Below are 18,700 nucleotides of genomic sequence, written 5' to 3'. Positions count from 1 at the left end.
ACCACTACTCTAACTGACCAGGCATTCTCAATAGGTGATCAGATAACATTTAATAAACATTTATAAAATATAGAAACTAGTAACCCTTCAGATCATAAATGGCCAGTTAAGTGGCAGTGTAATTAAGTCACAAAACATCCATATACCTCACAGACACGAGGTATATAGCCCCTACATACAGTATAAGCCCGCACACAGCCCCGTACATAGATAGCTTTGTGGAGGCTCAAACTATGTACAGTATGAGTTCCCACATAGCTACCTAGATTCAGTATGAGAACTCATTTAACTACCTATGTACTGTATAAGGCCCACATAGCTCCCTGCACAGCCCCAGCATGCATCCCCACACAAGTAACATTACCCCCTTCTCCACACAGGCACTCAGCATACAGCCCTGCATGAGTGACATTATCCCCTTCACTATGCAGCCTCATGTGAGTAGCATCACTCCCCTCACAACACATCCCGCAGCCCCACGCAGCCACCTTGCATGCAGCCTCATAAGAATGACATTAACCACCCTTCCCCGCACAGCCCCACATCACTCCCCCTCCTCCACAATGCTCCTCATCATCATCCCCCTCCTCACATCCCCCATAATCATCATCATCCCCCTCCTCACATCCCCCATAATCATCCTCCCCCTCCTCACATCCCCCATAATCATCATCCTCCCCCTCCTCACATCCCCCATAATCATCATCCTCCCCCTCCTCACCATCCTCCATAATCACCATCCTCCCCCTCCTCCATAATCACCATCCTCCCCCTCCTCACATCCTCCATAATCACCATCCTCCCCCTCCTCACATCCATCATCATCATCATCCCCCTCCTCACATCCATCATCATCATCATCATCCCCCTCCTCACATCCATCATCATCATCATCATCCCCCTCCTCACATCCATCATCATCATCATCATCCCCCTCCTCACATCCATCATCCCCCTCCTCACATCCATCATCATCATCATCATCCCCCTCCTCACATCCATCATCATCCCCCTCCTCACATCCATCATCATCCCCCTCCTCACATCCATCATCATCCCCCTCCTCACATCCATCATCATCCCCCTCCTCACATCCATCATCATCCCCCTCCTCACATCCATCATCATCCCCCTCCTCACAGCAGTTCTTCCACTCCAGGTTTTGGCTTACAATCAGAGGAAAAAGTATAATAGAAACATGCACCACTTCCGCATTTTTTGGCCCACTACTGGTTTTTGCTTACAAATACTGATAGTGTGAACGTGGCCTTAGACATTTCATAGCATACTTCCCTTTAGTTAGGTCATGTGATCTTACTGTGACCCAGAGAACTATATGGCTTTATGCACTCTGAAGGAAGATTGTTACCATCTCTGGCACCAGAACTGCTTCGGTGATGAAACTGGAATGCACCACGAAAGTTTTCCATCTGTGACACAGCAACAACTATCACAGATATTGATGATGATGACAGTTATAATGTAGGGGACAGTTCAACCTTCTGACAGCACACGCACAAAATCCACAATGTACACCACCCACGGAAAAAAGTCACTTTATTTCATATCTGACTGGGTCCACTGTGAATACAAAATGACAATTTACTTTAAATCATGATTTGCTTGTTGAACCTTGATTTCCATCAGAACACATTTGCTTTAGCTGACTTAACCAATGCTAGGTCAGCATGCAGAGAAAGCCGTAAGGAAGGAATAAAAATGGCCTGAAATTGGTGCAGGGTTGTAACAAAGTGGCGGTATATTTATAATATGTACACAAGGCAGAGAGGGGAAAAAAGGTAAAAATTATGCTAGTTTGACAAAAGGAAAAGGCTAAAAATGACAGCGGAAAAGAATAAAACTCTGCATTGGGGCAAACAAAGCCATTTAGCCAAATGTTTTTGTTCAGGAATTGGGCAATGTATCAACGCATTGTCGTCATCTTCATCCATCATGTGCAATCCACAAATGCTATTTCGGCTCGTCTTTTTTCTCCATTGCCTTTTTCTGCTTCTCTTGCATTATCTGAGCATCTCTTAAATAAAAAAGGGAGAAATATATTATGATCATCATGGTTGGATGGTTTTCTGCAAAGAATTCTGGGTAGTCTTTAAGTGGATCGTTAAGTACTTGACAACCACTTCTTTAATGCCAATGTGACCCATTTTAAACAAAAAACACATAATTCCAGGGATGTTGGCACTATGTCGCTCAGCAGTCACATGATATTCTGAAGGCTGCAGCCCATCAGCGGCTACTGATTATGTCACAAGACCGCTGCAGTCAGTTCCATCAGAAGCAAGTGTTCGGTCTGAAAAAAGCATGAAGGCTGTAGGTCATCAGCATCTGGAGATGGGCTGCAGCAATCATGTGGGGTTGTTCCTTTAAAGGGATATTTTCCTGGGAGTTACAAAAGTACCTTGGCTATTTTGGACATTGCTATGGATGTGCAGTCTCCTCTCAATTTCCAATGGTGAGAAACATGGACCTGCTCTTGAGATAAAAGCAGGTCCTACCCTCTGTCAAACATTTATGGCATATGCGACCAGTGTCCGTGATGGTAATACCCCTTTAATGAAGAAATCATCATGATAAACGTTACACAAATTCTAAAACAGAGGGAGTAGGAAGTGATCTGCACCAAAGGTTTACCTAGAGACCAAAGGTTTACCTAGAGTCAGAGAGAAAAAGGTAGTAGTGATTAAGGACCAAAAAGGTCAGAAATGCGTTGCCTTCTCTTTTTATAGTTTCCTGCTATGCAGGGCGGGAGTCAGCACCCGGGCAAGTGCCGGAACCCTGAGCAGGCGGGGGGCCCACTTGCAGTCAGGCACCCCACCGGGCTATGGGCGGAGAGCGGTGCCAGCGCCCGCCCTTCTCCCCCGCTTGCTCAGGGCCCCGGCAGCCGGATACTTACCCCTCCCCGTGCCTCGGCAGATCCGCTGTCTTCCTGCTCTGCTCTCCCTGTGACGTCTCAGGTCAGAGGGTGCGGTGACGTCTTTACACCGCGCCCTCCCCTGAGCCATCACAGGTAGCGCAGAGCAGGAAGACGCTGGCGACGCTGGAGTCCAGACCTAAGCAGCAGCAGCAGGTGAGAAGTGAGTATTTGATTTTTTTTTTATGTATGGAGGCATGGGGCATAATATGGGGGGGTAACATCCTGCATGGGGCATTATAAAGAAGGGGGGGTTATATCCTGCATGGGGCATTATAAAGAAGGAGGGTGAAATCCTGCATGGGGCATTATATGGAAGGGGGGAGGGACATCCTGCATGGGGCATTATGTGGAGGGAACAGACTGCATGGAGCATTATATGGGGGCCAGTATCCTGTATAGAGCGTTATAAGGGGACCAGTATCCTGTATGGAGCATTATATGAGGGCCAGTATCCTGTACAGAGCGTTTTATGGGGGCCAGTATTCCGTATAGAGCGTTATATGGGGGCCAGTATTCCGTATAGAGCGTTATATGGGGGCCAGTATTCCGTATAGAGCGTTATATGGGGGCCAGTATTCCGTATGGAGCATTTTATGGGGGCCAGTATTCTGTATATAGCGTTATAAGGGGGACCAGTATCCTGTATGGAGCATTATATGGGGGCCAGTATTCCGTATGGAGCGTTATATGGGGGCCAGTATTCCGCATGGAGCATTTTATAGGGGCCAGTCTCCAGTATGGAGCATTTTATGGGGGCCAATATTCTGTATAGAGCGATTCACCGGTTTCTGAGCTATTGTGGAATTTACAATAGATATCACTCATGTAATGTAAGAAGTGAAATCTTCGGCATTGTACTATATCTATATTTCTCTGCGGTATCTGTGCACCTTGAATGGTGGTATGTGTTAAAGGGGCCACTGAGACTCTTTCGCCCGGGGCCCAGAAAAACGTGGAGCCGGCCCTGCTGCTATGCCTCATGGAGTAATGCTGTGTGAACTGTTCCTGATTTTATAGTTATTGGAATAAAAGCCTTTTTTTACGGATGAAGCGAGTGCTGGTCTCTTACTGGACTTTCTTTACCTAGAGTCATCTGCAGCCATTACAATCCTAAATAATCCACAAAAGACACAGATGCAACCCATACACATTACCTTTGCTTTCGTGCAGCAGCAGATAAGCCGTCATCTTGCTTTTTTCCCTTATCTGGATTTTTTTTCATATTTTTTGCTCGTGCAAGTTCACGCTGGTTTCCACCTGCAGAATTAAAATGTATTACATCACATGATGGCTCAGTGACAAAAACTTTCATTTTGGCATTTGTGATGAAATAGGAAACGGCAGTACTCTTTGGAGGAAAAAAAGTCAAAGCTTTCATTATTGCATGCAACTACATGAACAGAGCATATTTGCTATATATTTTAGTGCCTATACACAAATTGACCAAAACTCATGATTTTGGCAGATGTCAGGACAAACATGCCTAATTTTTTATTCCCACAGGTGAATTGAGACTGCATGTGTATGTGCTTGCTCACATATTGGACGAGTGCCATCTGATTTTTTTTCGGATAGCACTCGGACCGATGTTATTCAATGGGGCAGTGCTGATGCTCAATTTTTTTCAGTGACAGAATCTGTCTATGACACAAATTGCAGCAAGCTGCGATTTCACTTTGAAATCAGATGCCACTCACCCATTCAAGTCTATGGGTGCGTGAAAAACATCGGACTGCACTTGGATGACATCCAAGTACAGTCCGATTTCCGTGGACTCGCAGAGTGAAGATGGAGAAATTTTGTTCTCTATCTTCTCAGTGTGCTCGGAGAGAATTGGATCACACTATGCTGACACTCGGATCAGAGTGTTATTTGCATAATCGGCCCAGATTTTCTTGGGTGAAAGAATCTACAGTCATGTGACCGTAGTCTGAGAGACTCCTTACCAACAGCCGTCAGCCGTTATCTGTGGTGTATCTGTACAAGAAGAAGTGTTCCCAGCTCATAAAGAAATTGCAGGACATACAATCTCCATAAAAATGTTTGTGGTCCTTGGGTGAACTTAAGGGGTTGTCCGGTCCAAACTGATAAGTCTGCGGTCAATCTTTGTAGCTGCAGACTTATGAATCCCCCAGCTGCGGGGATTCGCCTGTTTCTGACCCGGTACCGGAGGGAATGAATGCGTTATACATACTCCCAGCCAGAGCACATCTAGTGGGCATGGCCGACTAGAGGGCGCAGTCCTGCTCCTTACAAGTGAGAGAGACCATTATGGAGAGAGACCATGCCCACTAGACGGGCTCTGGCCGGGAATATGAATAACGGTCCCGAGTCAGAAACTGGCGAATCCCCACAGGGCATGTGTTGGGGGTTTCATAAATCTGCGGTCACTCAGAATGACTGAAGACTTATCGATTTGGATCGGACAAGCCCTTTAATGGGTGGTCCGAAACCAACATTGATTTTAATCCTAAATTTCCATCTCTAATACTCGGACAATCCCTATGTTTCCCCCCTTGTAAAATAATAACACCTATACTCACCTTTGGTGCTGGGGCCGATCCAGTGGTGTCAGCACTGGCTCTCCTGGGGATTGCTTGACATTATGTCATGTGATCTGTGTGGCCGCCAATCAGAGCTGGCTTCACTCTCCCCACCTTGGGTCAAATCATATACAGTGGGTACGCAAAGTATTCAGATCCCTTTAAATTTTTCACTCGGTTTCATTGCAGCCATTTGGTAAATTATAAAGAGTTCATTTTTTCTCTCATTAAAGTACACTCGGCACCCCATCATCACTGAAAAAAACCCTCAGAAATGTAGAAATTTTTACAAATTTATTAAAAAAGAAAAACTGAAATATCACATGGTCATAAGTATGCAGACCCTTTGCTCAGTATTGAGAAGCACCCTTCTGAGCTAGTACAGCCATGAGTCTTCTTGGGAATGATGCAACAAGTTTTTCACACCTGGATTGGGGGATCCTCTGCCACTCTTCCTTGCAGATCCTCTCCAGTTCCGTCAGGTTGGATGGTGAACGTTGGTGGACAGCCATTTTCAGGTCTCTCCTGAGAAGCTCAATTGGGTTTAGGTCAGGGCTCTGGCTGGGCCAGTCAAGAATGGTCAGAGGCGTTCTGAAGCCACTCCTTTGTTATTTTAGCTGTGTGCTTAGGGTCATTGTCTTTTTGGAAGGTGAACCTTCGGCCAAGTTTGAGGTCCAGAGCACTCTGGAAGAGGTTTTCATCCAGGATATCTCTGTACTTGGCCGCATTCATGTTTCCTTCAATTGCAACCAGTCGTCCTGTCCATGCAGCTGAAAAACACCCCTATAGCAGGATGCTGACACCACCATGTTTCACTTTTGGGATTGTATTAGGCAGGTGATGAGCAGTGCCTGGTTTTCTCCACACATACCGCTTAGAACTTTTTGGTGATCAGATTCTCTGGTCTGATGAGACGAAGATAGAACTTTTGGTGATAATTCTATCTTCGTCTCATCAGACCAGAGAATCTTATTTCTCATAGTCTGGGAGTCCTTCATGTGTTTTTGAGCAAACTCTATGAAGGCTTTCATATGTCTTGCACTAAGGAGAGGCTTCCGCCATAAAGGCCCAACTGGTGGAGGGCTGCAGTGATAGTTGATTTTGTGGAACATTCTCCCATCTCCCTATTGCATCTCTGGAGCTCAGCCACAGTGATCTTGGGGTTGTTCTTTACCTCTCTCACCAAGGCTCTTCTACCACGATTGCTCAGTTTGGATGGAAAGCCAGGTCTAGGAAGACTTCTGGGGGTCCCAAACTTCTTCCATTTAAGGATTATGGAAGACAATGTGCTCTTAGGAACCTTGAATAATGCAGGAATTCTTTTGTAACCTTGGCCAGATCTGTGCCTTGCCACAATTCTGTCTCTGAGCTCCTTGGGCAGTTCCTTTGAGCTCATGATTCTCATTTGGTCTGACATGCACTGTGAGCTGCAAGGTCTTATATATAGACAGGTGTGTGCCTTTCCAAATCAAGTCCTATCAGTTTAATTAAACACAGCTGTACTCCAATGAAGGATTAAAACCATCTCAAGGAGGATCACAAGGAAATGGACAGCATGTGACTTAAATAGGAGTGTCTGATCAAAGAGTCTGAATACCTATGATCATGTGATATTTCAGTTTTTATTTTTTAATAAATTTGCAAAAATTTCTGTATTTGTTTTTGTTTTTTTTCAATCTAGATGGGGTGCAGAGTGTACTTTAATAAGGAAAAAAATGAACTTTTTAGAATTTACCAAATGGCTGCAATGAAACAAAAAGTGAAAAATTTAAAGGGGTCTGAATACTTTCCGTACCCACTGTGCATCCTGAAAAAGTGAGCGCTGCTGTTTTCTTACTTCTTCCAGATATATGCAATTCGTCTAAGGCTGTGTGCCCACGTAGCATTTTTCAAGCGTATATGCTGCGGAATTTCCGCAGCGTAAACGCTTGAAAAACGCATGTATATCCGCACCCCATGGTCCCCAATGGGATTCCGCAAGTTCTATGCACATGCTGCGGATTTTTCCGCAGCGTTTATGCCGCGTTCAAAAATCCGCAGCATGTCATTTAATTTTGCGTTTCCGCAAGCGGAATTGCCTTAGTCCAATGCATAAAAAACGCAAGGCAATTCCGCATGTGGAAAACGCGTGATAAACGCGCGATAAACGCGTGCGGAATTCCGCATGCGTTTTTCCAGGAGAGGACTTGCATTTATGCAGCAGAAATTTTCTGCTTCATAAATGCAACGTGGGCACATAGCCTAAAGGTGGGGAGAGTGAAGCCAGCGCTGATTGGCCGCAGGAATCTCGTGACTTATTGTCAAACGATTACCGGGAGAGCCAGTGCCGACACCGCTGGAACGGTGCCAGCACCAGAGATGACTATAGGTGTTATTATTTTACAAGGGGGAAATAAAGGGATTAAGATGGGGTTGTCCGAGTAGTGGACAACCCCTTTAATAGCTTTTCTAATACTTTAATTAAAAGGTCCCTATCATTCGCTCTCACTACTCTAACTGCTGCTTTATTTTTTTACCTACTTCATGAATGGATGAAATTAAATTTGAGAGCCCCCACTGCATGCTGAGATATTCAAATGAGATATCATCAGGGATCAGAGGCCGTGGTCACTGGTGCAGCCTCTGCCCCCACCCTGAAATGAAGAGTGATCAGTGACATCCATTTCATCGGCTGAGCTAGTCCCTGCTCTACTGAGCCAAATACCCAAAAGTGACACCATTCCAAAAACTGCACCCCTCGAGGTGCTCAAAACCACATTCAAGAAGTTTATTAACCCTTCAAGTGCTTCACAGGAACTGACACAATGAGGAAGAAAAAAAATTAACAGTTAACTTTTTTTTCACAAGAAATTTAATTTAGACCCAATTTTTTTTTTCATTTTCATAAGGGTAACAGGGGAAAATGGACCCCAAAAGTTGTGCAATTTCTCCTGAGCATGCTGATATCCTATACGTGGCGGAAAACCACTGTTTGGGCGCATGGCAGGGCTCGGAAGGGAAGGAGCGCCATTTGACTTTTTGAATTCAAAATTTGCTGGAATAATCAGCGAATGCCATGTCGCATTTGGAGAGCCCCTGATGTGCCTAAACAGCGGAACCCCCCCCCCAAAATGACCCCATTTTGTGTTGTGAGCACTTGAACCCCCAGGAGCTTCACAGAAGTTTATAACGTAGAACCGTGAATAAAAAAAAAAAAAAAAAAAAAAAAACACAACACACAAAAATGGACCTCTCATTTTGTTGTGCAATTTCTCCTGAGTAAGCCAATACCCTACATGTAATTGGGAACTGCAGGTGACATGACCCACTGGAAGAGCCCCTGAGGTGCCAGAACAGCAGAATCCCCCCCATAGATGACCCAATTTTACAAACTACACCTCTCAATGAATTCATCTAGGGGTGCAGTGATCATATTGACACCACAGGTGTGTCACAGAATTTTATATCACTGGGCAGTGAGGAAAAAATTACATTTTTACTGCAAAAATTTTGTTTTAGCCCCAGAATTTATATTTTTACACTGGGATAATGAATAAAAATGGCACCAAAATGTGTGCCATAATTTCTGCTGAATGTGGCAATACCCCATATGTGGCTGTGCAGTACTGCTTAGCCATAACGCGACACTCGGCAGGGATGGAGAGCTATTTGCCTCCTGGAGCGCAGATTTTCCTGGGGGGGCGAGGAGCCATTTTGCTTTTCCAGAGCCTTTGCACTACCAGTAACGTGGAGGGATCCATTCACTATAATGAGATGGGGCAGCAGAGTTACTCTGGACTCCGGTATGGCCTCTGTTCAGCGTGGTCCTTTTCAGAGATGCACAAAACTGTGGCCGACCGCAGTTTTATCTATGCCTAAAAAGATGGACACCACCAAATCATAGGTCAGACGGCGTCCACAGTGTCTCCAGCTGCCTCATTACAGGGAATCTTCCGTCTGAATCATTTATTTCAGAGATTTACACGGAAACCATGGTGTAAGCGCTCAGCGCAGGATAAATGTGAGCAGAGCCTTACTGCGATCTTTGGGAGGCAGAATGAACAAATCAGCAGCAAGTGAAGAATTTGAAGAGTTGGTTTTATTTATTTTTTAACACTGTTCCTCGTGTGGTATAAGTGATTAGATGACTTTATTCTTCGGGTCGGTGCGATTACAGCGATACCAGATTCATAACGGGTTTTTATGATTGACAGCTGTCACACACTAAAAGACACTTTTTTTTTTCTCCCCCAAAGGCTAAAATGTTTGCATTGCCATATTTAGAGAGCTATAATTTTTCCATATTTCGGCCCACAGTGTCATGTAATGGCTTGTTTTTTTGCAGGACAAGTTGACGCTTTTATTGGTACAATTTTCAGTCAAATTACATTTTTTGATCACTTTCTATTCTGATTTTTGGGAGGCAGAATGAACAAAAACCAGCAATTCAGGAATTTTTTTTTTTTTAATTTATTTTTTTTTAGATTTTTACCTCGTCCTTCTATGGGACTTTCAGTTTTTTCACAGGTATAATGTATTGCAATGCACTTGTTGTGCATTGGTCTCAGGAGCTTTCCGTAGCTTGGTGACACGGGGGTCATCATGGCACTTCCCTATATATTGAGACATAGTCAAGGGGCAGCATTTATGCATACTTTATCGAAGTGCCATAATTTATCAAAGTGTCCTGGCAGTTAGATATGGCAGTTGGACAGGGCAGGAGACAGGTAAGACATGCAAGACAATTAAACAAACTTGCTTCCAGTCCATCTGTTTTGCAAACAGTACTCACCATTTGTATCTGTGCCATTTATATTCTGGCTGCTACAATCATCCACATTCACCGTTCTCCCACAAATTCAGCAGACTTCATCCATATTAACCCCTCACTCCTCTCATCTATGTACTGCTGTCATGCTCTCTTCACAATGTTATACCACACAGATCCATTCATTCCCACCATACAACACAGGAAACGCTCACACAAATCATTCAACCATCTGCTCACTCTCTGTATCTTCCTTCTCTTTGTCGCAGGTGATATTTCTCCTAATCCAGGACCCTCCAGTAATAATAACACTAACACTTTCCCTGTTACATTCAGAAACCCTGCTAATCTCATTAATATTCCCTGCATATCTTCTGTCTCATTCAACTGTGCCCTTTGGAATGCACGCTCAGCATGTAATAAACTCTCTTATATCCATGACTTTTTCCTCTTTAATTCCCTCAACCTTCTGGCTCTCACTGAAACCTGGATCCAGCAGTCGGACACCACCGCCGCAGCTCTCTCCTATGGTGGCCTACACTTCTCTCATACTCCGAGACCTGACAACAGATCAGGTGGAGGTGTTGGTCTGCTTCTTTCAACAAAATGTACTTTTCAGGTGATCCCGCTAATACCCTCCCTTATCTTCCCTTCTTTTGAGGCTCACACAGTCAGACTCTACAGGCCCATCTCCCTGCGAGTGGCGGTTGTCTATCGCCCTCCAGGTCCCTCCCGTCAGTTCTTGGATCACTTTTCTGCCTGGGTTCCAAATTTTCTATCCTGCGAAATCCCCACGATAATCATGGGAGATTTTAACATCCCAATTGGCGATCCTCTTTCCCCATCTGCCGCTCACCTTTTATCACTGACCTCCTCCTTCGGCCTTTCACAACTTGCTAATTCTCCTACACATGAGGACTGGAACACATTGGACCTGATCTTCTCCCGGCTTTGCTCAGTACATGACTTTACTAACTCTCCCCTTCCACTGTCTGACCATAATCTTCTTTCATTCTCTGTCAAGAACTGTGACTCTACTCTAGACCCCCCCACTTTCCACACTTATAGAAATGTACGTGCCATTAACACCCAGAAATTGATGAAAAAGTTGCACTCATCATTGGCCCCAATCTCCTCCCTCTCATGTCCCGACTCTGCAATGAATGCTGGATGAAGCCGCACCTCCTACACAAAGAACAATTCGGCATAGATGGCGACAACCCTGGCATACACCTCAAACACGTCTTCTCCAGCGGTGTTCCAGGTGTGCTGAAAGGCTGTGGAGAAAATCTAATCTGCCCGAAGATTTCCTCCATTATAAATTTATGCTGAAAACATATAACTCTGCGCTTCACCTCTCCAAACAAACCTACTTTAGCAACCTTATAATCTCACTTTCCAATAATCCTAAACGACTCTTTGACACGTTTCATTCTCTCCTCAATCAAACACAGGCCCCGACCTCAGCGCTGACGATCTGGCCAATTATTTCAAAGAAAAAATTGACCATATCCGACAGGAAATTTTCTCCCAATCCCCAAACGTTATGCATGCTCTCCCCCGCCACATTGTATCTTGCTCACTTTCTGACTTCGAACCAGTCACGGAAGATGAAGTGATCAGGCTCCTAGCATCTTCTCGCCCTACCACCAGCACCAGTGACCCTATTCCCTCACATCTCCTTCAGTCCCTTGCTCCAGCTGTCACCACTCACCTAACTAAAATTTTCAACCTCTCCCTCTTCTTTTAAACATGCCAGCATACATGCATTACTTAAAAAAACATCCCTTGACCAGAACTGCACGGCCAACTACAGACCTGTTTCCAATCTTCCCTTTATCTCTAAACTCCTGTAACGCCTGGTCCATTCCCGTCTAATCCGCTATCTCTCAGACAACTCTCTTCTTGACCCTTTACAATCTGGTTTCCGCTCTTTACATTCTACTGAAACTGCCCTCACTAAAGTCTCTAATGATCTACTAACAACTAAATCTAATGGTCACTATTCCCTGCTGATTCTCCTGGATCTCTCTGCAGCATTCGACACTGTGGATCACCAGCTCCTCCTCACTATGCTCCGCACTATTGGCCTCAAGGACACTGTTCTCTCCTGGTTCTCCTCCTATCTCTCTGACCGCTCTCTCTGTGTCTTTCGCCGGCTCCTCCTACTCTCTCCTTCCCCTTACTGTCGGGGTTCCTCAAGGATCAGTCCTTGGCCCCCTTCTTTTCTCCTTATACACCGCTCCCATTGGACAAACAATCAGCAGATTCGGTTTCCAGTACCATCTCTATGCTGATGATACCCAATTATACACCTCTGCTCCGGACATCACTCCAGCATTACTGCAAAAGACCAGTGATTGTCTTTCTGCTGTGTCTAACATTATGTCCTCCCTCTGCCTAAAACTGAATCTGTCAAAAACTGAACTACTCGTATTTCCTCCCTCCACTAACCTACCTGTGCCCAATATTGCCATTTCCGTTTGTGGCTCAACCATTACTTCCCAGCAACAAGCCCGCTGTCTTGGGGTCATTTTTGACTCAGATCTTTCCTTCACTCCTCACATCAAATCACTCGCTCGTTCAGGTCATCTACACCTCAAAAACATCTCAAGAATCAGGACTTTTCTCACCTTTGACTCGGCAAAAACTCTTACCGTAGCTTTTATTCATTCCCGTCTGGACTACTGCAACTCTCTACTTATCGGGCTCCCTCTTACTAAACTCTCCCCTCTCCAATCCGTCCTTAATGCAGCAGCCAGGATCATATTCCTCGCCAACCGCTACACCGATGCCTCTTCCCTGTGCCAGTCATTGCATTGGTTACCCATCCAATATAGAAATCAATTTAAACTTATCACGCTTACCCACAAAGCGCTCCATGCTTCAGTACCCCCCTACATCTCCTCCCTTGTCTCAGTCTACCACCCTACACGTGCCCTCCGTTCTGCCAGTGACTTAAAACCAAAATCCTCCATAATCCGAACTTCCCACTCCCGTCTCCAAGATTTCTCGCATGCTGCGCCAATTCTTTGGAATGCACTACCCAGGACAATTCCCACAGTTTCAAGCGGACCCTAAAAACCCATTTCTTTAGACTGGCGTATCGCCTCCACACACTACTTGTCCATCCCAGTTTTCCCCCATATTAAAATCTTCTTCAATTTCAGGTTCATACCAATCATGCACATAATAGCCTCGGTCAGGACTGCACACATACTGGAAGGCGACCAGTCCATGTATTATTTATCCTATTTAGTATATTAAGGCTGCATTATACAATATATGTACATTCTACCGTTTGTGTCTCCCCCATTTCCTCAGACTGTAAGCTTACGAGCAGGGCCCTCACTCCTTTCGATATGAGATATGCTTATTTTGTATTGTCGCTATAAAAATAAACATTATTATTATTAACCTGAAGGCAGAGGGAGCTCCAGTCCCTCTGCCGGCCACCTGAGAGCGCGCACACACACACACCTCAAAAAAATAAAAGGGAACACTCAAATAACACATCCTAGATCTGAATGAATGAAATATCCTCATTGAATACTTTGTTCTGTACAAAGTTGAATGTGCTGACAACAAAATCACACAAAAATCAATGGAAATCAAATTTATTAACCGATGGAGGCCTGGATTTGGAGTCACCCCCAAAATTAAAGTGGAAAAACACACTACAGGCTGATCCAACTTTGATGTAATGTCCTTGAAACAAGTCAAAATGAGGCTCAGTGTGTGGCCTCCACGTGCCTGTATGACCTCCCTACAACGCCTGGGCATGCTCCTGATGAGGTTGCGGATAGTCTCCTGTGGGATCTCCTCCCAGACCTGGACTAAAGCATCCGCCAACTCCCGGACAGTCTGTGGTGCAACGTGACGATGGTGGATGGAGCGAGACATGATGTCCCAGATGTGCTCAATCGGATTCAGGTCTGGGGAATGGGCGGGCCAGTCCATAGCTTCAATGCCTTCATCTTGCAGGGACTGCTGACACTCCAGCCACATGAGGTCTGGCATTGTCCTGCATTAGGAGGAACCCAGGGCCAACCGCACCAGCATATGGTCTCACAAGGGGTCTGAGGATCTCATCTCGGTACCTAATGGCAGTCAAGCTACCTCTGGCGAGTACATGGAGGGCTGTGCGACCCTCCAAAGAAATGCCACCCCACACCATTACTGACCCACTGCCAAACCGGTCACGCTGAAGGATGTTGCAGGCAGCAGATCGCTCTCCACGGCGTCTCCAGACTGTCACATGTGCTCAATGTGAACCTGCTTTCATTTGTGAAGAGCACAGGACGCCAGTGGCGACTTTGCCAATCCTGGTGTTCTGTGGCAAATGCCAAGCGTCCTACACGGTGTTGCCCCCATCTGTGGACGTCGGGCCCTCATACCACCCCCATTGTAGTTGGTTTCTAACCGTTTGTGCAGACACATGCATATTTGTGGCCTGCTGGAGGTCATTTTGCAGGGCTCTGGCAGTGCTCCTCCTGTTCCTCTTTGCACAAAGGCGGAGGTAGCAGTCCCGCTGCTGGGTTGTTGCCCTCCTACGTCCCCCTCCACGTCTCCTCGTGTACTGGCCTGTCTCCTGGTAGTACCTCCAGCCTCTGGACACTACACTGACAGACACAGCAAACCTTCTTGCCACAGCTCGCATTGATGTGCCATCCTGGATGAGCTGCACTACCTGAGCAACTTCTGTGGGTTGTAGAGTCCGTCTCATACTACCACGAGCGTGAAAGCACAACCAAAATTCAAAAGTGACCAAAACCATCAGCCAGAAAGCATTGGTACTCAGATGTGGTCTGTGGTCCCCACCTGCAGAACCACTCCTTCATTGAGGGTGTCTTGATAACTGCCAATAATTTCCATCTATTGTCTATTCCATTTGCACAACAGCATGTGAAATTGATTGTCAATCAGTGTTGCTTCCTAAGTGGACAGTTTGATTTCACAGAAGTTTGATTTACTTGAAGTTATATTCTGTTGTTTAAGTGTTCCCTTTATTTTTTTGAGCAGTGTACACACACACACACACACAGTTGAAACCAGAAGTTTACATACACTATATAAAAAGACATATATGCATGTTTTTCTCAATATTTGACATGAAGTCAGAATAAACCTTTCCTGTTGTAGGTCAATTAGGATTACCATCATGTTTAATATTTGCTAAATGCCAGAATAAAGAGAGAGAGAACGTTTTAAGACATTTTTATTACTTACTGCAAAGTCAAAACTTTACATACATTTCATTTGATGCCATTGCCCTTAAACTGAATGACTTGGGTCAAACGTTTGGGATATCCTTCCACAAGCTTCTCACAATAGTTGGTGGTTGGAATTTGGGACCATTCCTCCTGACAAAACTGGTGTAACTGATCCATGTTTGTAGGTCGCCTTGCTCCCACCTGCCTTTTCAGCTTTGCCCATAAATTTTCAATAGGATTGAGATCAGGGCTTTGTGATGGCCACTGCAAAACATTGACTTGGTTATCCTTAACCCACTTTGTTACCATTTTGGCAGTATGCTTCAGGTCATTGTCCATTTGGAAGACTCATTTCCACTCAAGCTTTAACTTCCTGACTGATGTCTTGAGATGTTGCTTCAGTATTGCCTCAATCTTTTCTCGTGATGCCATCTATTTTGTGAAGTGCACTAGTCCCTCCTGCAGCAAAACAAAGCCACAATATGAGGCGGCCACTTCCATGTTTCACAGTTGGGATGGTGTTTTAAGGCTTCCAAGCTTCTCCCTTTTACCTCGAAACTTAACGATGGTCATTATGCCCAAAAAGTTCAATTTTAGTCTCATCAGCCCACAGGACATGTCTCCAAAAATTAAAGGTCTTTGTTCCTGTGTGCATTTGCAAACATTAATCTGGCTTTTTCATGTTTCTTTTGGAGTAATGGTTTCTTCCTGGCAGAGTGGCCTTTTAGCCCATGTTGATATAGTACTCGTTTCACTGTGGATATTGGCACAATCTTACCAGCTTCCGCTTATCTTCACAAGGTCTTTTGCTTTCGTCCTTGGGTTGATATGCACATGTCGGACCAAAGCACGTTCATCTCTGGGACACAGAACCCGTCTCCTTCCTGAGCAGTATTATGGGTGGACATTCCCACCTTGTTTGTACTTGCATATAATTGTTTGTACAGATGAACGAGGCACCTTCAGGTAACTTGAAATTGTACCCAAGGATCAGCCAGACTCGTGCAAGTCCACAATTCTCTTCCTGATATCTGGGCTGATTTCTTTAGACTTTCCCATGATGCCAAACAAAGGAGTGTTTCATGTGTGCATTAAAATACATCCACAGGTGTGTCTCTAATTAACTCAGATATTGCCAAAATATCTATCAGAAGCTTCCAAACACATGACATCATCATATGGGCAGTCCAGGATTGTTTAAAGGCATAGTAATCTTAGTGTATATAAACTTTTCACTTTGCAGTAAGTAAAAAAAATGCCTTAAAACATTCTCTCTCTCATTATTCTGGCATTTGGCAAATATTAAAAATTATGGTAATCCTAATTGACCTAAAAAGGGAAAGGTTTATTCTGATTTCATGTCAGATATTGAGAAAAACATGCAGATGTGTCTTTTTATATAGTGTATGTAAACTTCTGGGTTCAACTGTATGGCGTGTGTGTCATTCATACACTATATACATAAACACACTACTGTATATTCATACACTCTATATCCATATATATATCTCCATACACACAATGCAGCACATGCCCGCTCGCCGGACTCCAGCTGCTCGGTAGGAGCTCCCGCACACCCCATGCACCCGCAGTGAGGACAGTACGGCCCGTGTACCGCGCAGACTGATCCCTGCTGCACTGATCACTACCAGGGGTGATAACGGTGGAGACCGGCTCACTCCCGGGCTCCAGGCCTTGTGGACGTGGCAAGTAGGCCGCAGACAACGTCCTTTCCGCTCTCCTACCATATTGCTCCTTCAGCTACACATTCAGGGCAGAGGTAGACACGTGACCGGCCCCATAGTCACAAATACTCACGGGTCATGACTCCGGTTCTCCGGGACTCGTCCTGCAACAACTTCCTCCTCAGTCCGCTGCGGGTCACCGTTTGCCGATCACTGATTGGCTGTCCCACATCACATGGGCCATAGCAGCTGCCTCACACAACAACTATTTCCAATGTGTTACACACAAGCCCCGCCCCTTAGGAGGTGGAGCCTCAGTGTAAGCTCAGCGAATGGGAGCAGCCACAACGTGTACGCGTGGTCACTTAGCCGAGTGTTATCGCCGGGAGTTTTGTGGTTAAACGTATTGTCACGTGAGCCCTGACGTCACGGCTTAGTTCAGTAACTCCATTCTGGCTTCTACCTGGAATCCGCGACACTTGCAGGACGTTCTTCTAGTGGACGCTGGAGGGCAGCACTAGACATGTTACAGACAAGGCGGCTGCACTACTGACTCCTCTGTATCTGGAGAGACCGGATGGCTTAGAGGAGTTTTCCAGTGTTCATCATGGTTACAGTTGCCAAGTGCTTGTTAAAACAAGAAACTCTGCACTTTACTTCTTATTAAAAATCATTCCTGTTCTGAAGAATGAAGGGATTATTAATTCTATTGTTTACTGTTCGTTGCCTGGGTTACCGGCCAGCTTCCTATTCTCACATCACTCTGACCAGCTTCAGCCCCCTGCCCGTCTCCCAGGGACAGAGCATTCTCTGCTTAGTGCAGACAGGTAGTGCCACCGTGCCGCTCACCTTTTTAAATGTTTAAAACCTGTGCTTTATTTACTGTGCTTCAATCACCCTCCCCAGGTCCAGTGCTGAGTCTCTGCCCCATCTGTGTTGCTTGTCTGCAGAGCTGACGTCACATCGACGACGTTGCGGCTACTGACTGAGCTCAGCAGCTCTGACTGGCTTTTACCTTCTTTATCGGCAGAGCTGCTGGTCTCAGTGATTGGCTGCAGCGCTGTCAAAGTCAGGCCCAGCGTCAGCACCCAGGCAAGTGCCGGGGCCCTGAGCAGGCGGGGGGGGCCCACTCGCCGTCAGACACCCCAGCGCTATGGGGCCCGTGAGCGGAGGAGTCGGGCAGCGCCCGCGACTGCCCCCCCTCCCCGGCTTGCTCAGGACCCCGGCACTATACTTTCCTCACCCCGTGCCTCCGCAGCAGGTCCTGTCGCTTCTGCGTCTCCTGAATGTGACTCCCCAGGTCAGGGGGCGCGATGACGTCTTTCCACCGCGCCCTCTACTGAGCAGGCACAGCGCAGAGAGCGGGAAGACAGCGACGCTGAGGAGTCCGGAGCAGAGCTGTGGCAGCAGGAGAGGTGAGGTGAGTATTTGATTTTTAAATTTTTTTATGTATGGAGGCATGGGGCATTACAGCATGGAGCATAACATGGTGGCCATACAGCATGGGGCATTAAATGGGGGCCATACAGCATGGAGCATTATATGGGGGCCATACAGAATGGGGCATTATATTGGGG

General features: G+C 45.7%; 1 protein-coding gene across 1 annotated transcript; it reads right to left on the bottom strand.

Moving 5' to 3' along the window:
• Nucleotides 1–1,540: 1,540 nt before the first annotated feature.
• Nucleotides 1,541–17,414, bottom strand: SERF2 (small EDRK-rich factor 2). Its single transcript, XM_073650847.1, has 3 exons — nt 17,257–17,414; nt 4,090–4,192; nt 1,541–2,035 (listed from the first exon to the last, which is right to left on the bottom strand). Exons 1-3 carry the CDS (start codon nt 17,261–17,263, stop codon nt 1,972–1,974), a joined length of 174 nt encoding a protein of 57 aa, XP_073506948.1. The 5' UTR covers nt 17,264–17,414; the 3' UTR covers nt 1,541–1,971.
• Between the last annotated feature and the right edge of the window lie 1,286 nt (nt 17,415–18,700).

The sequence above is a fragment of the Phyllobates terribilis genome, unplaced genomic scaffold (genome assembly GCF_046119375.1).
Source record: "Phyllobates terribilis strain yellow unplaced genomic scaffold, ASM4611937v1 Scaffold_11__3_contigs__length_659146591, whole genome shotgun sequence".
Lineage (NCBI taxonomy): Eukaryota > Metazoa > Chordata > Amphibia > Anura > Dendrobatidae > Phyllobates > Phyllobates terribilis.
Note: the sequence above shows the minus strand (reverse complement) of the source record. Positions and strands in the feature narration are given on the sequence as shown.

Excerpts from the sequence above, each read along its gene's own strand:
- SERF2 (XM_073650847.1), bottom strand. Across the intron at positions 2,036-4,089 it reads GCTGCTGCACGAAAGCAAAG|AGATGCTCAGATAATGCAAG; the intron begins GTAATGTGTATG and ends TTTTTATTTAAG.